Source organism: Taurulus bubalis (genome assembly GCF_910589615.1).
Source record: "Taurulus bubalis genome assembly, chromosome: 14".
NCBI classification, from domain to species: Eukaryota; Metazoa; Chordata; class Actinopteri; order Perciformes; family Cottidae; genus Taurulus; species Taurulus bubalis.
Genome location: NC_136602.1, coordinates 20,785,235 through 20,809,961, shown reverse-complemented (window position 1 = coordinate 20,809,961; position 24,727 = coordinate 20,785,235). Strand labels below are relative to the sequence as shown.

General features: G+C 45.2%; 1 protein-coding gene across 1 annotated transcript in view; it reads left to right on the top strand.

The window, feature by feature from the left end:
* Window positions 1-2,201: 2,201 nt before the first annotated feature.
* Window positions 2,202-24,727, top strand: part of kndc1 (kinase non-catalytic C-lobe domain containing 1) — a gene marked incomplete at both ends in the record, with an annotated part of 31,788 nt that continues 9,262 nt past the window's right edge. Inside the window, 21 exons of the mRNA XM_079229807.1 lie at window positions 2,202-2,306; window positions 6,919-7,117; window positions 9,043-9,101; window positions 10,612-10,758; window positions 12,238-12,355; window positions 12,461-12,600; window positions 13,075-13,686; window positions 14,102-14,216; window positions 14,349-14,420; window positions 14,634-14,695; window positions 14,800-14,958; window positions 16,946-17,023; window positions 17,221-17,302; window positions 17,610-17,784; window positions 18,750-19,450; window positions 19,653-19,791; window positions 21,345-21,604; window positions 22,866-23,224; window positions 23,968-24,061; window positions 24,158-24,252; window positions 24,356-24,540. Of these exons, the coding sequence (XP_079085933.1) occupies window positions 2,202-2,306; window positions 6,919-7,117; window positions 9,043-9,101; window positions 10,612-10,758; window positions 12,238-12,355; window positions 12,461-12,600; window positions 13,075-13,686; window positions 14,102-14,216; window positions 14,349-14,420; window positions 14,634-14,695; window positions 14,800-14,958; window positions 16,946-17,023; window positions 17,221-17,302; window positions 17,610-17,784; window positions 18,750-19,450; window positions 19,653-19,791; window positions 21,345-21,604; window positions 22,866-23,224; window positions 23,968-24,061; window positions 24,158-24,252; window positions 24,356-24,540 (3,956 nt within the window). The remainder of the gene's footprint in view (window positions 2,307-6,918; window positions 7,118-9,042; window positions 9,102-10,611; window positions 10,759-12,237; window positions 12,356-12,460; window positions 12,601-13,074; window positions 13,687-14,101; window positions 14,217-14,348; window positions 14,421-14,633; window positions 14,696-14,799; window positions 14,959-16,945; window positions 17,024-17,220; window positions 17,303-17,609; window positions 17,785-18,749; window positions 19,451-19,652; window positions 19,792-21,344; window positions 21,605-22,865; window positions 23,225-23,967; window positions 24,062-24,157; window positions 24,253-24,355; window positions 24,541-24,727) is intronic.

The following is a 24,727-nucleotide window of genomic DNA, read 5'->3' as shown; positions in this document are numbered from 1 at the left end:
CTCGGCAGCAACAGGGTGCCGCCGGTATAATAGCAATCTCATTCTCAGTCACCCTGGGCTCAGCTGGCACCCAGACAGGCTTTCCATCATCACTGGCGAAGATGATATTCAAAAACGAGTGGGCAATTAAAGTGGATCAAAGTGTGTACAAATAGCATTGATCCAGAACAAGCGTGTGCAAGAGTGTGACCGCATCATAGGGATATTAAAGCAAGAAGGGTGGCATGCCGAGGAGCTGGCATTCCTCCAGAGACTTGACACGCTTTCCCCCGCATCAGGAAAATGAACTAGCTCTCCAGGATGCGACCAGGTGTATTGTCAGAGTTACTATGGTCTCCAGTGATGGACTAGCTTGTTTTTCAATGCCTCCAATGTAGGTCTCCATGCATGAGAATTGAGGGCAGTGGTTTAAGTCTGCAGAGTAAGGATTTCCGGCACAAACAACAATTGTGTTTGTGATCCCCCTCCCTCTCTTTATTTATTGTGTGGATTGACCTCCTTAATGTGCTTATACATGTTGACTGTTTACTGGGAGTTTTATTTCAAAACACTTTATTTCCATATAACCATGTTAAGAGTTGCATAAATCTCCCCAAAACATAAAAATGGTAACGATTGACAATGAATATTAATCAAAATTTGTATTTTACTTAAGAGCTACGTGTTGAGACAGATAAATGAAGAATGCAAGGCATTCATGAGGTGAATTCACTGATTCCATCAGATCCATCGGATTGCCGTGCTCTAAACAAAGGATGCTCGGCTTTAAGGTCTATTTAACTCTATATGGACCATACTTTATGAAATAAGCATCATGCTGTATTGAAGATGACTTGACACTTGTGATTGAGACAATAAACTGATGTTCACAATGTTTACTGAAGTAATAAATCATATGAGAAGTAGTAATTTTCTCATGTAGACTTATTTTTGCAACCAGAGGAGTCGCCCCCTGCCGGTCATTTTAAAGAATGCAAGTTGAAGGCACGTCCGCATTGGCTTTTCTTTTCAGAACCGGAGGTTGCCTCCTGTTCCCGTCGGCTGACGGCGGAGGCCATGAACAGACAGAGCTTCCATCTGTGGTGGTCAGTCAAACTTGATTAAAATGGCTGCTGATGACTCCAGCAGGTACATGGAAGAAGTTTTCCTTCAGGGCTTTCTGTCCGAAAGGGTTTATATTAACTCAAATAATTATATTTTCCTGATATACCCCCTGATCCTTGCTGTGACTTCCGGTCCTCCCAAGTTTCGTCGTGTAACCAAAAGTGACTCAAATTTGCCAGTTTGGGCAAAAAATAAATAAAAATGGAGAAATATTTTGCCAAGAAAATAGATTCATGTCAGTGTGACCGTACACATGTAAAGTTTGACTGCTTTGTTTGAACCCCGATAATAGCGGAAGCTGTGCTTTGGAGTCTGGGTGCGTTTATGTGATTTAGAAAGAGTGTGAAAAGAAAAGGGTGAAGACTTAGAAGTTGTGAGTCCATGTCCTATGTCTCCACTGTAGCAAAGTGCTGTCTCATCCGTAATTACACCTTTTCAAGCCCTCACAGTCTCTCACACTCACCCATTTTGCAGGTGACGTGAGTAAGTCCTTGAGGGCTGAGGGTTTAAGGCCTTGGGGACTGGGGGGCGCTGGGATGGGGGCTGTCTGTGTTCCCAGCATGTTATCACAGACGGACCCCAGCCTAATGACAATGCCAGCACGCAGACGTGTATTAATGGAATAACATCCAGAAATAACACAGAGAAGCAGCGAGAAGACCCGAGTGTTGAACATGAGTCACTCAGACCTGCGCTGTGCGCGGAGGCGTGGAGCCAACTGTGGCTCGTGCGGGCAGCAACACCTCCCGCTCCGCCGGCACCGGGCACCTCCACCGGGAGGGGAGGGAACCGCGGAACTGCAGCTCGTGATACCCTTCTGTGTGTCGCTTGTTTCAGTCGAGGTGTAGTAGTCATGAGCGCCTCAAACGCCGGCCAGCACCAACCACCAACCACCGCCTCCTCCTCCTCCCCCTCCCCCCTCCTCTAGACGGTCAACTCCGGCGCATTGCTGCGGTGCTTCCCCCGGTTTCTTCCCCGGCGTCGCTTCTGGACCCGAGTGTCCCGCAGTGACCGCCGACTGACTGACGAGCCCGGTTCGCCGTGGACTCCGGAGAGCCGCCGTGTCGACCGGAGACGAGGGAACCGAAGTAGCTGCAATGGGGACCTCGGGGAGCGATGCGGCGGTCACATACTTGGGGAAAGCGGAGGAAAGAGACCGGTGTTACGACCCGGAGCATCTGTCCCCGCTGCTGGAGGATGAGGTGAGGCAAAGCTGTTTTTTATTTTTTATTTACATGAACGTTTTGATTTCTTGTTTGGTTAGATTACATGTTTTTAATAAATGGCCCACATGACGGCCTATAAACCAGTGGCAGGCTTTACATTAATATAATCATAATTGATTCGCACAAGCAGCTGTGTGATAACTTAGAAGTTGTGAGTGCACGCCCCATTGTCTGCACCAGATGATGATGATGATGCACTCTTCTTCATATGTTTTTGTGTCACTGTGTTATAAAGGAACTTTAACTTCTCCCTATATGTGGCTGAAGAAGTGTTCACACCCTTAAATGAAGCAAAAGCACCAATACAATAGGAAAAAAGTATACTTAAGTATAATTACAGAATTATAAGGAAACATGTGTTTTACTAAACACAACGTACTTTAGTAAGAGTTAAGTGGTTTAGTCTTGTCCCCTCTCGGGGTCGGGCCCCTCCGAAGGGTCTCTGGATTACTCAAGGGGCCCCTGAGATGATTATTGGAGTAGAAAAGAAAAAGAAACAAAGTTCTGCTAAGTAAAGGTGCATTAATTCTTTGGACTTTGAACTCAATCTTTGCTTCTTCGCTAACTATCCAACAAGTCACCATTTTAGCCATGAAGAGCTATTAAAATTGAACCACAACCAGACTCTCATCTGGTTTTAAAGTGTCGCAAACAAGCCGATGTGTTGAGTTGAAGCGTGAACATATTGTATGTACCTCAAAACTGCTGGAGTAAATGTACTTTTGTACAGAACTTCAGTCAAACCACAAATAGACTAACTAAGGCTCTTCAGAACCTTCGGAGCTCAGGCGCAAACTTATATAGGACAGCTTATTTAACTTGAGGTGGGGGGAGACTTCCAGCTTTCCTCTGCACTGTTCTCAAGGGAAACTGTCTATTTATGGGGCTGCTGCTGCTTCTAGTTGCACTATCCTGCCCTGTAATCAAGCTTTACCCCGACTAGATCCCCTCGATATGCTTCGTCTGCTGCAACTCTCCTGCACCCACGGGAGGGCCAAAGAGCAAAACGGATCAACGCTTCTTCTGCAGTCTCAGTTGGGACTAAAAAACACACATTCCCATCGAGAGATAGAAAGAAGTTCATGGTTATGACCATGGTGTTTGACAGTTGCGGCTTTGTGATGACCTCCCCCACCCCTGTTTCCAGTCAACTGTCTGCGTCAAGGCCAGCTTTTGTGTTCACTCGCAAACCCGAACAGAGGATCCACGCGGCATCGGACCGGATGCCGCGTGGAATCTGTCAGAATAACCGGGGGCCTCTTGGTAACAGTGGATCACAGACGATGCAGTGTGTCCGTGGCATGCGGGTGTGTGGAGTCACTCCACGGCTTAGAACGTGTGTGTGTGTTAGCAGGACTTTGTGTATCAAAATAGCCTTGTTACTGAAGTAGCAATTCAGTATCAAAATTAGGGCACTGTTTAAAGCACTATTCTTGAGATGATGCAGCCTTCGTTTTAATTGAATTTAAATGTATTCTCATTGTACAACACAGGGTTGCATAACAAAATGCAGTTGTAGTATCTTCATGCCACATAAAAATATATTTTTTTATGGAGGAGTGTGGAGGATGAGGATCCAGGATGAGGACAGGAGCTGCAGATATTTCCCGTATCGCTTGCCAGACGGCAGCAGGGTGAGCAGGCTGGGGTGGGTATATTTGGTGACGTGGATTCATAGTTTCTCAAACTGAAGATGACTCCCGATAAAAAAAAAAACACGTTGCTGTCAGTGGTCCAAACTATCGTCTTCCAGTGGCGAGATCATTTCCACCAAGCTCGGGATTTACGTCCAGATGACATTTTGGCCAATCTCTATAAACGGTTATCTGCATATGAATTCAGATAAATACACTTAAAAAAAAGAGCTAAATTGTTGACAGATAGTTCCAGAGTTGCGTTTCGGCAATGCGCTCCACTTATCTTGCTTTCCACACAGACTGTTTACCTGCATTCAACCAAAGCCTGCTCAAAGGGATTGCTAGTTTCAAGTCTTCTTCTTTTTAGCATGATGTTCATTTAGTCAATTATGGTTAATTGAAAGTCAAATAGACCATAACACAGGGTATGCTTTCGGGAGAGGCAACCATGTGATTGACAGGTCGCTGTAACAGCGTTGTTTTGGTCCGGGAGTTGTCTGTGTTTTCAAAAATTACAACTTTGACCCTTGCACATTTGTTTTTAGTACATACACGTTCATTGTTAACATACATTTTATTCACCTACAACACTTTGTATTCAGTGTTCAGGTTGAACTTACAGCTCCACCCTCCTCATCACCTCTTGTTGTAAAGACCAAAATGGCAATCAGAGTCAGAAGAATTTATTGTCAAGTATGTTGAACATAAGAGGAATTTGACTCAGTGAAAGGTGCATAACAATAAACATAGACATTGAATAAAACAATACAAATATAATAAAAACAATAAACATAGAGCAATAATAGATAACGGCCAAAATGTTGAACTAGAGGGCTTCGGTCCACAAACCGTTGGGTGTGATGGTGACTTCTTAAGTATAGTTTGTGACGTTAACCATGCTCGATTTTAAAATACATTAAAAAAAGAGCTTTGCAAATGGTTCATGATGGAGGAAATGCATTGAGAACGCTTGTCAGACCTCAGGGATGCACACAATGCTTTTGTGGTGAGTAACACGGAATGTAAACACAACATTTGTTTGTTTTATAAGAGATCTCCAGAGGGCACCTTTTTAATTCACAGGATTAGCCCAGTACAGACGTTCCCATTTGGCTTCCTTATCTCCCTATTAGTATCTTCGCAAGACGGCACTCCATATAATCCGGCACGCCGCCGCCGCCGCCGCTGCTGCTACTGATAACATTGCGTGATAACTGTCGTCCTCATCTCCGCCCCAGCATCCACATGTAGGATCTACTTTCTCCGGGCTGTGGGTGGAACTCTGCTATCTGTCTCCAACGGCCCTCTGTGAGGCCATGAGCCTAAATGGCAAACTTTAACTCTGCGCACATTGCATTTACATTTTGATGAATCCGTTGAACGTGCGCTGACTGACTGGAGCGCAGCAGAAAGAAGAGATGGTTTTGAAAACGCTTGCTTGGTGGTGCGTTTTATTGGCTCATGTTGTAGAGGGAAACGGGAACCGCCTGCCTTCTGGTCTCTATTGCTGGGCATTCAAATGTATGAGTCCTCGCCACATTAAAAGCCTTTCTAAAGTAGTACAATATTTAAGCTGCTTGCCAGACTTAATTTGGAAGTTTCTAGTGTTATAGCTATGCAAAACACTAGCTAGGTGTTGCCTTCTGCCTCCTTCTGTCCTCTATTGTGTTAAGACGACAGCAGTTGATCGACCTAGCTGAATAGCTACAAGCTAATAGAACATAAATCCTCATTGACATTTTCCCTTGCACAAGGATGCAACCCAGGAGGCAACCTCTGGTTCTGAAGAGGGAAGCCAAGTGTCGTAGCCCTTTAAGCCCTAACCCTAACCCTAATCCTATTTATTGTTTGAGTTGTGTTTAGAGGTTGTACATCGGGATTATATATTATTGTAGCCCTGATTTTTATGTTTAATTTGATACCTAACATGTATGTTTTTTTTGGGGGGAGGGATTTATACCATGATTTTTTTCTTGATTTTCCTGATATAAAAGGGTCTCCCAATTGGGGCTCAACAGGTTAGAGTTGCATTCATCCTAATGGCCAGCAGGGGGCGACTCCTCTGGTAACTAAAAGAAGTCTGATTGTATATAAGTCTATGAGAAAATGACTCTACTTTTCTCTTGATTTATTCCCTCAGTAAAGATTATAAACATGAGTTTATGGTCTCAATTGCTAGTTTCAAGTCTTCTTCAATACAGCATGATATTTATTTAGTCAATTATAGTCAATTTACAGTCAAATAGACCATAAAGCAGGCTATGCTTTAGGGTGGGGTTACAAGGTGATGGACAAGTCTCCGCCATGGCGTCACGCCTCTGCAGTCCAAATATGGTCAAAAATCCAAGATGGTGACGGCCAAAATGCCAAACTCAAGGCTTCAAAACCGTTGTCCACATACCAATGAGCTACGTTCACTTCATATACACAGTCCATGTATTTGTGTGAGCTTACCTTGACACACAGATAGACATGTCACGGACGGACGGACAGACAGACAGACAGACAGACCCGCCATGCACGCACGGACACGTTACTCATGCACACAGACACTTCACACACTTTAAAAAAAACACAAAAGACTCACAAAGTTTGACATGGAGGGGTTGAAGAGTTTCTTCCAAAAGACTAATAATTGGTCCCACTGTCTCATTTCTCAAGAGCAAAGAAACAAACCTCCTTCGGTTCACTGCTGCCTGTCCGGTATGAGGAGATCAGGGCTAAAGCAGATGGCGTGGCCCTGATTGAAGCTCTAAAACCCTAAAACCCCAAAATCATGATTTTAAATGAAAACTTAAATCCTTTGAGTATCTGTGTGCAAATGTCTGCAGCACATTTAGGTTCTCATCTCTCCTGTTTCCATCTAAAATGTTTCTTCTTTGATCAAACCTTTTCTGTGTGTGTGTGTGTGTGTGCGTGTGCGTGTGCGTGTGTGTGTATTTTACCCCCAGGAGAACGTGTCTCTGGCCGACATCCTGTCCCTGCGGGACAGCTGTCTGTCTGAGGAGGAGGTGTGGGCGGTGTGTGCAGAGTGCGTGGTGGCGCTGCAGAGCATCCGACCCTCCCACCTCTTCCACACCCTGTGCATCACGCCGGACACGCTGGCCTTCAACGCCCACGGGAACGTGTGCTTCATGGAGCAGCTCAGCGGTGAGTCCAACGGTGTGTCTGTGCAATAATGAAAAACATTGACTGGTGACGTGTTTTCATTTTTTTTTTCATTATTCATGTTTCCTTGGCTCCGATATCTCCTCATGCCTGAACATTTAACAAAAAAGCGGAAGACAGAACAGATTAAATCACAACTGCACTGCAGAGTTTTAATGTGAAGTTTGCCCATAACGGAGGCTTACGCTCTGTTTAGCCCAGAGAGGAGGCCTCTTTTTTTCTCTTCAGCGATCTGATGCCCTTATCTGTATCACTTTCAAGCAGACAATTCCTGCTTGGAAATACATCAGTGTCTCACTGGATCTCTGGGGCCCTTGCAGAGGACCGCTCTGATCTGATTCTGACATCGTTCCCCTTCACAGTGCTGTGAGGCCCCGCGCGACATCCAATGATTTATCCTCCCTCGTCTCCTCTCCTCTCGTTTTTCCTCCTTCCTTTCCTCCACGTTTCATTCGCTCTCTGTCTCATCACCAACACCTTATTCCATGCCCTGATGGCGAACGTCCAAATAATAGATGAGCATTGATTAAATCAACAGTGTCGGAGTTGCCAGGGGGATCGTTGTTGTGGTAACAGCCTGGTTAGCCTATCAGCAGTCAACCTGCGCTCACACACACACACACACACACACACACACACACACACACACACACACACAGCATCCCTTTTAAAATGTTTAAAACATTTGTTTTGCCTCCACACAAATCTCCATTCGTAATAGAGAACCTTTGAAGAGCTACTCGGGTGACTGTCGGCTAAAATCCTTCGCAGCTTCATTTGTGGTGAAGCTGTGCTTCATCAAGAGGAACCACAATGCAGTGCATCTCTGTAATCATTAATCAAACAATACGCTGCGTTCTCCGGCCTTGCATGCCCGCACGGTTTTCCTCATTAATTCTGTTTAATTGAGCTCTTTGTGCATCGGTCATGAAATTTGAAGCCGACGCACGAGCCCACAAGCACAGGCGGCGCCCTGCACAATGGAGTGACCATGAGGAACTGTGGTGATGAATCTCGGTGGTTTTCACACAATGGTGGCCCGCGAGGGAAAAGGGTTTGCATCGTTTTATAAAACGGTATCTGTGCTGTGTGGGAAATGGGATCAGCCCATTAGGGGAAGTGTGTTGAATCAGTACTATTGCTCAGCTGCTGCTACCTGTTGTGCTATAACGCTGTCAGCAAACATGACTCATGACTCAAGGAGAGGAGAGGAGATGGAAAGAGCATGGACAGAGAGGAGAGGTTATGGATGAGGAGGGGAAAGGAAAGGAAAGGAAAAAAGCAAAAGTGTGGAGGAAAGGAATGATGTGAGAAGAAAAAAGGAAAGAGAAGAGGAATTACAAGGGAGAGGCGAGGAAGAGGCAGGAAAGGAAATGGGACGGGTAGTAGAGTAAAGGAAAGAGAAAATAGATGAAAGGAGACAAAATGAAAAGGCAAAGGAGGAGAGGAAGTTAAAGATGAGAGGAGAATAAAGGAAATGAAAAAGGAGAGGATGTTATACTAAAGGAAAGAAAAGAAAAAAGGAGTTGAGAGAGCAACAAGGGAAAGAAAGGGAAGGAGAGAGGAAATAAAACAAGGAAGTCAGGAAAAGAGGCGAGGATAGGATAGGAAAAAGAGAAAGTGTAGGAGAGGGAAGAACCAGGCGAAGAGAACAAAAGGCTACTTAGGAGAGGAGAAGTGGGGATCGACTTCACAACACCTGGGAGGGGACATCATAACTCCAGCAGATAAACCCAGATCTGTCATGACCATGACCCACTTTACTCCCCTCCTCTTCCTCCTCCTCCTCTTCCTCTAACTCTCTCTTTCTCTCTCATCTTCAGTCGGCCATCGCGCCGTTTATTCCCTGTCTCATTTCAGGCGTGTTTAATGGCGCAGTTAATTGCCGTGTTTCGTTTCCTTTGCAGATGATCCCGAAGGCTCCTTCGTGCCGCCTGAGTTTGACAACACGGGCAGCACGTTTGAGGTGAGAGATGCCACGTGGACTTTAGGATTTAAACCCGGGCCCCAGTCACAGGCATCATGGCTCCTCCCCCTCAAACACTCCACCTGGTAATGTGGAGCAAGGAGGCGGCGGCACTCGAACATGCATGGGTTGTACTTGTTTCGGAGTGTTTCTACACTGACGACACTACTTCTTTCGGCTCTGATTTTGGATCTCATCTCTCTCTCTCTCTCTCTCTCCTCCAAGGGCTACATTGAGAAATTATAAGAGAATATTATTATATTATATTGGGCCAAGAAGCAGTCTGAACAGATGAGTCTTCAGGCCACAATAATAATTTGAAAGTCAGTTGAAATAAAATGGAATTACTCGTTTGTATCCCGCGAGAGACGAGTAAGATCTGGTTGTAACTGGTTGTGTCGTGCGATGTGTATATAGATCGTCTCTGCTGCTGCAGTTCTCTCACTGGGTCCTTTTTAATGTCTCCACGTCAGTGACATCACGTTTTCAGGTTGTCCGTCCGTCCTATTCTCGCGATATCTCCGGGACAACGTCGAAGGGAATACCTTGAAATTTGGCACAAGCATCCACATCCAAAACCCTTTTGAAAAAAAAAAAATGATGAAGGGATGGCATTTTGGGCGGACGTAAAGGTGGAGGCATGCAACTGGGAGGCAATGATTCTACTCTTATAAGTACACTTTCTTTATCGATGACAATGTGTTTAATAAATGTTCAAATACATAATGTATATACAGAGTGGACCTCTGTAACCTTTGCATTCATCTTCAGACACGTTGCTCCACATCTGTGTCTGATGGACAAAAGGAGCCGTCTCGAAATAATAATCCTTCTTGCAGCCTCCCAGAGCTTTTGGCTTCCTCCGGAGCGCAGCAGCATCCGTCGGTGGTGTCACTGTTCTCGCCATAACACGAACACATTCACAGTGGAGTTATGTAACCACGTTTCAAAAATATACCGGGCGTTCTAATTCGGCATTCTGTCGAAACACAGTCTTCACTTTTGTTTTTCTCAAATATATTTTTCTCATAGTGAGACATCACTCACGGCCAAACAGCAGCTCAGGCCTCCGGCTGTTTTTTTAGTTTTTTACACTTCTATTTTTGGTGTGACCCACACTGGGATCCGCCTTGCATGTGTGTTTACCACATAAGTGTGGGGTGCAGTCCACTTCAATTGTTGGGAGTGACGGCTCCGTCTGAGACGTGAACTTGAGAGTACCTGGTTGTGACCCGCCGCCTCGGAGCTTTTCTTTTGCTTCGCCACACTTGACAGTGGCTATTATGGTCATCTCTGTCGCGAGGACGGACAAACGCGTGATCGTTACCGGCCAACACGGCAACAGCAGCCGGTGTTTTCTGTCGTCATCCACAGACTGATCTCTGTACTTACTGTGAGATCACAGCTGCAGCTGGTTCCTGATGAGGATGATGAGGATGATGAGGATGATGATGATGATGATGATGATGATGATGATGGTGTTTTCCCCTCCTCTCACACCGGGCTGCAGGGCCATGTTTACTCTCTGGGCTCTACTCTCTCTGCCGCACTGAACTTTGTCATCGAGCCAGAGCTGGAGGCAGAGCTGGGGGATGAAATCCAGAGGCTGCTGGAGCAGATGCAGGAGGAGAAGCCTGAGGACAGACCTCTGCTGCAGGTAACGGCACCCCGTCGACCGAGTCACGGGAAGGTGTGAGAAGTGTGGAATAATTGGAGGGTCTCACTCGAGCAATCGTGTTGTCATGGTATCCAGATGATACAAAGAGAAGTCTAGTGTCAATACAAGAAAGTCAATACAAGTGTATAGTTAGGTTATAAATGAGATTATTGTCAAAGTTTTGAAGTAAAATTAGAAAGTAAAACATAAGAAATGAAGTTAATAAATGTGAATAAAAGTATGCACAAGTTATTATTGCAGTTCCTGTTCACTCAACCACAAAGGAAATCTACAATAACAAAAAAACAAACTAACATTGGCATAAAACATAGAGAAACCAGATAAGCGCACTCCAGCAGATCTCCACCAGGGGTCTCCCTCTCCCCTCCCAAACAAAGCAGTTGAATTTCACTCAATTGTCCCCTCCTGGCTTCCTTCGATTTCAAGATTTCGGCCAAGATCCACGACAAAAGGCCTTTTGCTACTGAAGCACTTGTTGCTGGTTAAAAAGAGAGAGAAGTCGATGATGGCTGAAATTTTGCCGTGGACAGACGGACACAAGCCGAACGCATAAACGCCCCACATGCTTACGTCTGCCAGAGATAAATAATGTATTTATGTTTGCACTCACATTCAGGACCCAAGGAGATGGATGGTGATGGCCTCACACAAACAAAACCACAGAATAAGTAGAATCACACGCGTGTTCACCGTCATGACGGCGGTATTAGATGAACTCAGTTGCGCTGCATTAGTGAGTGAGTGCTCTTGAGCAAGCATCAAGGGTCAAAGAGCGCCTGTCATCCACAAAATGCAGCTGAAAGTGTCTCTCGTGGAATTCGAAAGAAAAAGAGCACCACCTGGCTGTGTGACTTGAAAAGGAAATTGCGGTTGTGGCTCACAATGCCTCACATTAATGTACCTCAGCAGAGAGGTTTCAGAGAGCGCACTCCTCTCCTCTACATAGAGCGGTCATGAATGAAACGTCTGCACAGACAGGCGTGTGGGAGAATGCGTGACAGCTCTCGCTCACTGTTTACACTCCAGATGGATTTGTAGAATAGCTGCGTGGTCGAACAGGTGACCTTCGTCGGGCATTTCGTGTGATGAAATACAAGCCTGGGTATTATATATTTTATATATATATATATATATATATATATATATATTTATATGCACACGCAGAGTCAGCAGAAGACACCTCGTACGGGTTTAAGGGGTTTCATTCTGAAATCGTTCTTCATAATATGCAGAATAAAGAAAGAAGGAAAACGGCATGCATATCCAGAAATATTATCCTGTAACAAATGCAAAAAACTGAAATAATGCACTGCAAAAATAATAACTCATAATGGCAATAAATAGGTGAATAATCCAGAGGACCTCCGTTATAGGATACAATTATATTCTTAAAGCAAGACAGATGTGTCTCCGTATGGAACATAATCCTTTTCATAAGACAGTGTGATCCTCCCACAGGACGTCCTCTGTCTGGCTGAAGCACGGCTGTCTCGTTCCTTCCCTGCAGCTGTGTGCCGGAAGCTGTCTTCTGTTGGGCGGCGGGTGCTCTCCATCGAATCAGTGTCAACCTTTCAAGGTCCTTTAAAAAAACTATTTTTTTCTTTTTTTGTCATCTCATCGTTTTGGTCTCCGCTGTGATTTCCCTCCGGTGCTAATTGCCGTCTTTTCTATCCTCCCACAGACGGACAGGAAGGCTCCTGGGAGGCAAGATGGCAGCATCCCAAATCCAGATGTCTGCTCAGGAGGCCGAGCTCGGAAGATAATACCAAGGACCTGTGCGCTGGCGGTTCTGTTAAAGCAAACGGTCTGTCCCGGCAGCAGGTACGTTACGGTCCGTGGCTTTAAACGTTTTTTAGGAAAGCTGCTGCTGTGGAGGAGAAGATGACGTTGCCGTTTATGAAATGTTAGATCACTAAGCCTTATAAATCTGGATTTTAGTCACATGACATGTTTGCAGTATAATGGGATTTGATCAGCTGCATGAAGGGGGGAGGCTCTGCACATCTGTTTGTTTAAATATTTTTCAAAATAATTGTTAAAAAGAAGAAGAAGAAAAATCACTACAACGTGATGTATCTCCCATTCGAAGTCATTGGATGTGTGGAATCTTTGTGGAATCTCACAATTCGCTTCCAATTGATACTCGATTCAAAACTTGATTTGATTTATTTTTTTGAAACAGACTCCCTGGAATGCAACATGTTGAGCTAGCTGGTCATGTTGGCGGTCACTTTTCTTACTGAAGTGTTGCAGTGTGAGCAACAAACGACTATCTTCTCCCAACTCAATCTGCAGGTGTGCGCCGGCTGGGATTCCTCTCTCTGGACGGAGGATGCGGACGGCGGGGAAGCAGACGGCGTGACCTTGGCTGACGAGTTGGACTGCAGGTCCCACAACAGCTCCCCAGTGAGGAGGAGAGCCCAGCAGAGGCCGAGCAAGGCGAGGGGGGCCCTGAACCGCTCCTGCTCTGTCCCAGACTCCAACAACCCCCCTTGTCCGTCCCCGCCGACCCACGGTGACATCAGCGTGCCCGTGTCCGACCTCACGGAGATAGGAGCGGACGAGCGCTCGAGCGGCGCGTCTGCGTGGAGCGAGCGGCTTCAGAGACTCGACCGGGGCCGCTCCTGTGAGTCGTACCCACGGGGCAGCGCTGAGGATTGGGGGAGCCGAATGTCTCGGGGAAACCAGGACGCGAAAGAGGCGTTATGCGGCGAGGAAACAAGGATCCAAGGGTGCCATGAGTGTGAATCTCGGGATTTGCCATCTTCCTGCACCTCCTGTCAGGAGCTGGAAATGGAACAGGACTCGTCTGAGGACCAGAGATCCACATTGAACCACGGCCTCTATGTTCCCAATAACTACATGACCAAAAGCATGCTGTGCCTCAACGAAGAATCTCAGGATGAGGTTAGACGGCGGTTGTTTCTCGTGGTCGTATCCGCTACTGTTCTGGAAACCCCGTTAGCCCAGTTAGCACTCTTTCCTTGGTTTTGACACTGTTGGTGCTGTTAGCCCCTCAGTCATAGATATGCTCTGAATCTGGAAGTTATCGCCTTTTTAAGATTTTGTTTTGTCAACTATTTCTACTTCTTTTTAATATATATTGTGGCAACCCGGGGGACTTGGAGGCAAGATTTAGCAATAACACAGAAGACCCAGAGACAGGAGCACTTTAATAAATAGGTTTAGGGTAAAGGAGGATGGGGTCAAACTCAACTACTTCCGTTTGAGTTACTTCGGCCTACTTTGGGGTTCAGCTGAAGCTCCTAAATGTCACGTATTCCTCCTTTAAACTCACGTGTGTCCTTTGTGTTCCACCCAGTGGGTCTCTCTGAGAGAGCTACTGACTCGGTGTGGACGGAGGCTGACGGTCGATGAGCTCTGGGCTCTGTGCTACACCTGCCTGTCCTCACTGCAGACCTACATCGACTTTCCAGGTGATCATTAAACCTTGGATCGCCCGAAGGAGAATGAAAAAATATGATTTCAAATGATATTGTGGCGTGGCTTGAATTAATGGTGTCGCCCCGCAATCGTACCGTGCAGCTGATCCCTCTCTCCGTCACTAGCCTACCTGTGCCTGGACACGCTGCACGTGGGCTGCGAGGGAGAAGTACTGTTCCTGAAACCTAAAAACATCGGTAGGTTCACTCTATATGCAGCGTGCTGCTGCAGAGCAGTAAAGCCCAGCAACCTCATACTCTTCCATCTTTCTTTTCTTTTTTTTTGTGTTTAGTTGTTGACATACATAATAGATGTTGACAGAAAATGTACTCTTTACCCTAGTATATAAGGCGGCGGTCGCCCGCAGGCTTTTGTTAGCTTCAGTCACTGACGGTCTGTGTCCTCTGCAGGATCCCGGGATGCGTTTTATCTCGCTCCAGAATACCAAGAACATGGAATTGTGACTGAGAAGGTTTGTGTGCCTCAATGTATCTTTAAATAAAAATGAACTGTCATCAATTATGTGCTTTGCTTTTAGGTTTTCCCCATCCTCTATCCGTCTGTGTCTTGGCTCAGGTTTGTGTCTACGGGGTCGCTGCTGTTCTCTGGGCGACCGCCAAGTTCAGTTTATCACCTCATCAAAAACTGGCGATGCCTCGCAAACTGAAGAGCCTGCTGCTGGAGATGGCAAAGAGGACGCCCATCGAGAGGCCAACCATCGCCACGGCTAAAAGAGTATTGTTTTTATTTTTTACATTTTCTTATACATGAAACAAAAAAAAGCATTGTTCCTTGAATTTACTGGCAGAGAAGAGAGCTCTTGCTTCATAAGTGGCCTCCTGTTACCCAGCCACAGCAATTTGCAAATCACGACTACACTGGCCTGAAATTGATCTTACAATTTTAAGATTACAATGACAAAAACAAATCACAGTTTGACTTTAAGAAGGGATCAGGGTTTTTTGATTATGGTTTCTATACTAATGTTTGTTTTATGCATTCTGGCCCCTTATTTGCATAAAACATTTCCTAATCATTGAAAAACATAAATGTGTAGTATTGAGTAGAAACAGAATGCTTCACAACTGTTCTCACATGTTTTGACCAAAGCAGTTATTGAACGTATTTATGTGGTGAAATGTAACTAATATAGCCTATTTAAGTAGATTTACTCAAGTAATCTACTTAAATAGGCTATAATTTTGAAGTTATACTTGGATATTTCCATTGTATGCTACTTTATACTTACTCATTACATTTCGGATAGAAATATTGTAATTTTTACTCCACTACTTGTTTTTTTTATTCAGAATGATAATAGAAGAATATAATAACTAATGAAATATGTTGTATTATTACAGATTAAACTACCCAGCTTTATATAAATTCATCAAAATGAGCTCCACCTACCAGCTTCAACATTAAAGTGATAACCACATCAATGCTTCTAATTATATTCAATAATATTGTGTAATCTGCCATTGAGCTTCATGAGCGGCCCTACGTTTACTTTTGATACTTCAAGTATATGCTCATGCTAATACTTTTGTACTTTTATTTGAGTAATATTTTGAATGCAGGACTTTTGCTTGCAACCGAGCATTTTACACTGCAGTATTGCTACGTATACTTCAGTCAAACATCTGAGTGACCTGGTTAACTTCTGCCTGCAATCAATATTTATTGTTTTTCTTTTGACAAAACATGATCTGGGTTGAGTGTCGTTTGCACTGAAACCTGGTTGAGAACAAACAGGCTGACAGTTTAACAGAAGCCTCTCCTCCCAGTCGTGTCTGAGGTGGAACGGCTCACATTTATCGAGGGAAGCTGAAGCAGAGGGATGCTGCCTCTTTTCAGATGCTCCACTTACCACAGCTTTACACCGGTGGTCTGAGTCAGATTGACTATACTAGTTGATGCACATGACAAGACTTCATCCATAAATGACATGCTTCACAGTGTATGCTGCTACCGAGCATGGCGTCCTGTTTAAACGTCTGCATGTTAGCATGTTGTTCTGACCCTTCAGTGTCCACACGTCCACACTGTGCCCCATGACGGCCTCTCAGAGCTGCTAGCATGGCGGTCGACTCTTAGTCTTGTGCTAACTACGGAGAATGTCATGTTTATTCATCGCTTCCTGTGATTGGGTTTTAGTACCCAGTAAAAGTAGATCTTTAGAATAAATTTAATTGGATTCTTAATCATTCTTCTGCTTTTACATTGGGTTTATTGCATAATGCTGCCTGGTTTTATTTTGCCCGCTTCTGTCTTTTCTGTCTCGCCGTGAGAAGCACTTTGAACTGCATTTCATGAATGAAAAGTCCTGTAAATGAGGCCTGATTGGATTTCTGCATATCAACTTCAGAGAGGAGCACCTTTATAAATAGATGCATCCTGTTTGAAAAAAAATCACTGGTGATTTAAATATAGAGATTCAAATTTGTAAAAGTGCTCTGCCATTTTGTCAACAAAGGGCTCCTAAAAAAAATATGTATATATATACATAATTAACATTCATTTATATGCTGTCAGTCATTGTGTGAAAGTAGCTGTTCATCCTTCAAACGCTGGATGTTTTATTTTCAATCAAACACTTATTATACAGTTCAGGGCACAAATTGATTCTGACGGTGTGTGTGTGTGCGTGTGTGTGCGTGTGTGCGCGATTGTGAGCGAAGTGTGCCGTGCTGACACCACATTTGTTTTCCTGCGGCTCCAGAGCTGTCGTGACTACTTATCACGTCGAGGGACAAACGCTGAGGCCGTGTGGAACGACCTCGTCAGCCGAGTTCACCCGGTAAACGGCCCCTTTGTTTCCCCCACGGATTAATTCACACCTTTTTGTGTTTTTTTTATTAATTGTATTAAAATCTCCATGGCGGGGTCAGTTTGTTTCTTTTGGATCAATCCTCTTAATGTCTTTATGTGTTCTTCTCGTGGAAAAATAAGATCTGTTTTTTTTTGTAACTACTAACCAAGTCCATTTTCTTTCAGCCAGCCTCCAAATCCATTGACGGAGATGACTTGAGTGCAGCTGACACTCAAAGCTCATTCGAAGAGTGTGCACGAAACAGCGGTAGGACATCCTTACTTTGGTATGGTCGACCCTCATGCAATGTAGTTTACCTTGAAATGTGCCGTATATTGCCAAATATTAGGAAGAACCCTTTGAATCTCGCTGTCAAGAGGCACTGCCAATTTGGTTTTGTCTTTCAAAATGATGAAGAAGAAGGAGATGTAGGAAATAAGTGAGTGTGGGGTTTAACCGGAATCTTGCCAAAAAGCAGCAGCTCTTTACTAATATTTTCCACTTCCTGTGTAATTCTCACTGCATGAGACAATATCACTGATATTGTATCTGGCGTTGTTGTAACTGTGTGTAGGCTTTGTGCCCATGGCCACTGAGAGCCGACTGGCTCCTGTGCCTGGCCCTGTTCCCCACAGCTATCCAGTCAGCAAGGACCTCCAACTCCCAGAGGCCTTCACTTCTACTGCCACACACTTCACCCCCATCATCCTGACAAATGAGGGGGACACGGAGGATGAGGAGGAGGAGGAGGAGGAGGAGGAGGAGGAGGAGGAGGAAGAAGAGGAGGAGGATGAGGGGGAGGAGAGCCAGCACCTTGGAGCTGCCATTGAAGGGTAGGATGTTCAAGAAAAGTTTATCTATTATCACAATTGTTTATTTATTTGTTATACTGCATCTGTTTTCAAAAAGCAATTTTCTAGGTAAAAGTAATTTCATATTTGAAGGAATAGTTTGACAATTTGGCTATATGCTTATGCTTTCTTGTTTGAACAAGAAGGCTGTTAGCTTAGCTTAGCACGAAGACTGGAAACGGAAGGAAATGGCTAGCCTGGCTGTACAAAGGTATACAAATAATAATACAAAATCCACCTCTCAAAACCCTAATGCTCACAAATGAAAACATTCGTTTCATGTACAAATTAGATAAATGAAACACAGGTGTAAAATAGACGAGTCGTGGCTTTTCAAGGACATATTTGCTGTATATCTGAGCCATCTGACGTCCTGCTGGTTCCACATGCTCATAAATAGCATGAAATAAATTACTGAATTTAGATTATATTTTTTAGACTGAATGTATCATATTCTGATTATACAAAGAGCCCCTTTTGCACTGCTTATAATGCTCAGGAAAAAACACATTTTCATTACTGTATAGCTGTGTCTTATGTAATTATTGTCTTGCGGGGGGAGTCTGCAGTACTCCCACTGCCGCTATGACTCCAGGAAGTCACTGTGTCGAGAAATAATCCAGCGCATTGTCCCCCATAAAAGAAGCAGATTGTTGTCGTTTCAATACTAAGCTAAGCTATTTGCCTAATATCTGAGAGTCTCCTCAGAAAGAAAGGGAATAAGCCTGTTTCTTCAAATATTGTGCAGAATGTGAAGGGAAACATAATCTTGAAAAGAAGAGAGAGCAGGAACACTTTAACCTTCAGAAAGTACTGCGCAGCTTTCAAAGCACACAGCTCATTGGGGATTGTGCATCTTACAGGACAAAGAGCAGTGACTGCATGGAGGACAGGGACCTCGACTTCACTTCACACTTCTACTCTGCCGCCCCGTGGCCCGCACAGACTGAACCTGATCCGCGTACTCAGCAGTCGCCGGTCCATCAGACGCTCACAACCGCAACATCCGGCGACAACTTTCCGGTCAACTCTGCTTCCGCGCTCCCTGATGTTTCCTGTCTTGAAGTCTCTCTTCCTCCGCAGTCACTCGCTGACCTTGGCGGTCGCGGCGTCTTCAACAATTACCTCTTCCGTCAGGATCCCACGACGGGCCATCTCTCCTTAGTGCCCGTGCGGGTCAGGGCCCCCGAGTCTCTCCTCGGGTTGGATATAAATCTCTCCCTCGTGCCGCAGCCTTTGCAGGGACTAATCGCAGGTCCGGAGAGCGCCAACGGCCCATTCATCAACTGTCTGGATGCGCCCGCTAGGCCTGGACCCCGGGATTTTGGCTCTCCACCATCCTGTTTCGACGGCAGCTCTGTCATTTCTGACAGGCCCCTGGAGCGCAGGGGGCCCGGGGCTCACAATGGACCAACAAACCCAGGGACGCAGTGCGAGAACCAGCCTCCTTTAGAGTCCATCCATCCGAACGTCCACCCGGCCCTACAGGAGGTGATCGCGCTGCTCAGGGGAGAGCTTTCACTCAATGGGCATGTGGACAATGGACATGAGGACATAGCCATGGGTATGTATCTTTTTTGATGAGTATTATCATTATTTGCATTTAATTTTTGCATTAAATGCAGTTTAAAATTCCGCATAATCCTTCACTCTAGCCGTTCTTTCATGTAACGACTAAACAATGACCCACTCCTTCAGCCTTTGCCTTTTAAGTTCTGAAGCCGTATTCATTTAGAAGATCCGCTTTTTTTCTCTTTTTTTCCGAGGGGAGTGCATCTTCTCTTTGAAGGACTTCCAGTACCACACGTTTGCCAGTGTTGTGAAGGAGAGGTTCAGCCATCTGTACTGGGAAGACGACCTGCTGGGTGTCCTGCACTGCCTGGTTAACTACAGCCCGTCCACACTGTGAGTAGGGCTTCAGACACTTATTTTACATGTAGGCATTTTATAGACTCGACCATTACTCTTTGAATCGTACAATAAAATCAACAGATTGAATGCTGACAGTTGGCATCTGTCTGGAGGATTACAGAAAGCACCTGATATTTATCCTGGTTTTTTTTCCTGGACATAAATCCCTGCCCAGCTCACACAGAGGCGAATAAGAATGAATTATCGAGGCTACCTCTACCTGATTATACCAAAGCAGTCTGTTCAGTGCCGGCGCACTGCAAATAACATGCAGTATGTCACTCTGTATTTTCAAATGTCAAGATTAACCAGCACAGTGGCAGTTCAGTTTTGCAGAGACCGGTTAAATAGCGACAGGCCTCGACAGTTCCAGTATCATCACTCAACCCATTACAACATGTGAAAAGTTGCATTCAGTTTAATGACTGAATCATCCACAGTGCATTTCAGATTCTTCTCTTCCAGAATCTGAACTGCACTTTTTTGGGCGGATTAAGTTATTATTATCGTGCATTTTAATCCTTAAAATGAAGGACTGCTCCTCAGGGACTGGGCTGGTTAATGAATCCAATCAGCACGGTTATCGTTGGTGTCAGAATAATCACCCAAAATTGAAAAAGGATATCCTGTTAATAATAAATCAGCCAGGGCTTCCGTCCAAACAGTGAAACGCCCAAATGTGTCTGCGTGTGGTCAGATTTAAAAAGAATAGAGCTCACCATGACCTGTCCTCCTCCTCTTCCTCCTCCTCTTCCTCCTCTGCACACCAATGCACTGCATTCAAATTAGCAATATGCACTTCATCCATAAACTTAAGCCCGCAGTTTAAACGGTCCCTACGGTAACTGCTATGAAGTGTGTTTGTTCGTTGTTATCGATATGCTTTGGGAGCGGGATGAAAGAATGAGTGAGAACATGAATAAAAGCAGCCGATGCCATGCGTCGCACTTCTCTCTGCATTTAAATGTGAGCGGAGGGACGAGCTCGTCCACATCAGACAGGCGTCTTTTCATCCAGCCGTCGCCATGCTCTTACGCTCGCGGTCAATCTGTGGAGAGAGACCCTTTAATCTGCCGCGGCCGGGAGACATCACAGCATCGCGTAGAGATGGACGCTCTCTCCCTCGCTGTGGGGCGTCCAGTTTAACCCCGAGGGGACGCAGGGAGGATGCAGCCTCTCTTGTCGAGGGACGGAGTGGACGGCGTCCTGACCCCGGTGCATTTCCATTTTTATTGATCGATCGATCGATGGGGTTTTGCAAGTGCATGTTCAAATTGAGTCTTTGGCTTTTTTTGTGCTGTGATTATGGCGGCGAGTTCTGCTGCGTTTTCACATGAAATCAGTAAACTGCTGTTCGCAGATCGATCTGATTGATCTTGAAGATTGATCTGTGAACTTTGTCAACTATTTGGTTTTGGATATTTTTTTATCACACACACATATTGTCACGGTTCTCAGTGCTCATCGTGGCTTGCTTTGAACTTGCTGTGTGTGTGTGTGTGTGTGTGTGTGTCTGTTTTCTCTCTGCATGTGCGCGTCTCATGCAGCGGCTCTAATGAGCGGCCGCCATCAAAGGCTGTGAAAAGGGCAGCTCTCGCTCCACCCTCGGTGGCCTCGGAGGGAGGGGAGGGAGACGTTTTCCTGCGCGGTCGCCTCGACCTGAATGGAAACATTCGCGCGTCCGGTCCCGCCGCTGAGGGTCGTTGGACGGAGGGAGCCGAGGCCCTGCCCCGTCATGGAGGAGAGGAGGCTGCGCTGCAGGATTTTGATTTAAGATCGGAGGAGAGTCACCACTGCATGTTTCAAGGTATAGATATAGACTTGGATACACTCAATATCTCAAAGTTCACGTGTATTTAAGTTACAGTGTGTAATAATGACTTGTTGTGTTGAGTTCTAATGGCCGTTCATCCTTGGATCCACTTTTAAATCCATGAAATGCACAGCTTGGTTCATCGAGCAGTGTGTAGCAGGAAGTCAATACAAAATATGAGATGTGGCTAAACTGGAGTTTAATACTCAAAGATGAGTTTATTTATTTTTTGAAAAACTAAATAGTAAAAAAGCAGGTTTTTATATGCCCTGCAGTGTTATATTTGAATATTCAAATACTCCATTACAAGTCAAAGTCAAATTGAGGTACTGAAATTAAAAAAGTGCAGAAAGGTTTTCCCCTGCGATTGTTCTACTATATGAATATTTTGTATAACAAATCAAACATAATATATATTATATAATACTTCATTATACAGCATTCATGTGTGAATATAATTGTAATCTGTCCGTCACATTTTAAAAGTCTGTCAAATGTTTCGTTCCATTTCATTCTCCTTTATCAAGTAAAGTTCACGTACCTCAGATTACAGATTGCAGCTCACATGGACTCATTTGGATACTGCTGTAATGAGTTCAATACATTAAATAACACTCTTCTTTTTACTAAGAAAGAGTCTCTTCATTAAGGCAAACTGCCTAAATAGATTCATTGAGGGATTTATGAGAGTTTGCATGTGATCAATAGATCAAAAGGTGTTTTCAGATTAGAATAAATACAATTGAACCCCAACCCATCTGTGATGTTCTGATATATTCCACTTAAATCGGCTGCAGGCTGAATGAGAGCTGTGACGGCTCTTGGACGCTGTTCTTAAGACTTGAAGCACATTCATGAGAGTCCAAAAGGCGAGAGAACTCTTCGGGTTTTTCTCCCATCGGGGACTCATTCCTGGCCACTAACATTCAGCAAACACACCCTCAGCATCTGCCTTTGTTGGGCTATTGAACTTTGCCAGACATGTGGTGTTGATCACAATCCGGCTCTTACAAGATACTCAACATAAAGAAATGCTGATAGTTTGACTTGAACTGCTCCACATTCAAACAGGGTGTGCATTGTGCAAATACCCCCAGCACCACCTCTGGATCTGTGAAATCCTTTTTTTTCCTTTACACATCCAGTTGTATTTGTTGTTTTCAGTTGTTTTTTTAAATCTCCATGTGATTCAGTCCCTCTCTCTCTCTCTTTCTTCTCCTCTCTCTCTCTCCACCGTCCTTGTTTACGGGTCGAGGCATGAGCACCGACAGTTCGGAAGCGGCGGCCATGGAGGGAGGCGAGCAGGAATCAGCGGGCGGCAGCGATGAAAGCCCCTCTGAAGCGGAGCTTCCGCCGGGGAGGGAGGAAGGGCGGCCGGGGGCCCGCGACCAGCAGACGAGCCCCGACTGCTCGGAGGACATGGAGGACAGCGACTCCCTGGTGTCGGAGAGACTGGTCTCGCCCGGGTGCAGAGCGGAGGGGCCCGGCCCCAGCTCGGGCCCGGCCTGGGCCTTGGCCTTCTTCGGGGAGGAGTGCTTTGGCCCCGAGGTGATCCAGTACGCAGGGAGTCTGGGGCAGCACATGGGCTCACCGTGTCTGGATGTGAAATCACAGGTGGGTGGGACTGCACAGTGAGTCATGTTTGACCTTCAGCCTACGCGTTGGAACAAACAGCAGCCGGCATTGTTTATTTATCAGATTCGATTAGGTCAACTAAAAGGTGTGTTTTTAAATGAAAAGCATGATGCAGGAATAGTCGGGAGAGGGGCAGGTTGTCAACAACAACAACAAAAATAGAAGATTATTGGTATATTTCCATCGAAAGCAGAGTGGAAATGCTCCACTGCGATTCAATTCAGTGTTTTAATTTCCATTCTTTCTGCATTTTCCCCGCTGTGTTTCATCCAAGTGCTTTTTCTCCTTCAGACCTTCACACGGCTCTTTTTTTTCTTCCTATCTGTAATGAAGTAGGGCCAAGGTCAAGGCTTCGGGGTGAATGGGACTGGAACACGTGGGGGACCTAGAGATAACTGGCATATTGTTCTCTCCATACTGGATCTGAATATGAATGTGTTGAATTTAGCCCTTGGCAAAAGGAACTGTTTGTAAAAGAATATGAACCTTGTGTTTCCACACTTTTGATGGCCTTGTGTGGCGGATAATTACGTGGATAAAAAGCTGCTGCGTTCTTTTGTCACCACGGGGAAGAGAGAAGGGGAGGGGTGAAAGAAGGGAAAGAAGGAGTTAAAGAAGGGAAAGAATAAATGCTGCTGCATAAACAGCTGAAAGGCTTTGGGTGTTGTGGCCTTTTTACGGCCCTTTTTGTGTGATTTTACATGATGTCTCCTTCTGAACAGGAACTCCAGCAGCAGCTGGTGATCGAAACAAGGAACCTGAAGAAGACGAGAAATTTCTTCCATAAGCTGATTCAACAAGAGAGGAGAAACAAAGGTTGGGCCTCCATCTCATAACACAGCTCGTATACAGAAACCATGGCACGTGGAGGCTTCCAGTGTGATCTCTAAAACTGTGTGTGTGTGTTGTCAGGTGACAACAAGCTGATGCTGTCCAAACTCAAGTCCCAGCTCGAGGAGCTCCGATCCAAAGTGGTCTTCTTAGATTGTGTGAAGAAATACCTCGAGGTGCTTACAGAGCACTACTGGTGCCAACACTACTCTTTCTCATTCATCTCAACAACAACGTGGCTCTTCCATCATTTGAAGTAGTTTTCTTGCATTTCTGCAGATTCTGAGTGTGGACCAGTGGGGTCTGGAGGTTTCACTGCTGCCTGCTTTGGCTGTCTGTGGACCTGGATCTCTGGACTTCCAGTCCCCTGAGGACTCGTCCTGCCTGAGCTTTGGGACCAGCAAAGGGAAGAGCACTCTGCAAGCTGGGACTCCTCTGGGCCTCATGGCTTACCTCTATGCCAGGTATCATCGATGAATTCAGTGCAGTTTATTTTGTAGAGCCCAAAATCATAAATTACTAACTTGCCTCAGAGGGCTTTACAATCTGTACACATGCGACATCCTCTGTCCCGGGACCTCACATCGGAAGAGGAAAAACTTCCCCAAAAACTAATTTAACGGGGACAAAAAAGGAAGAAACCTTTGGGGA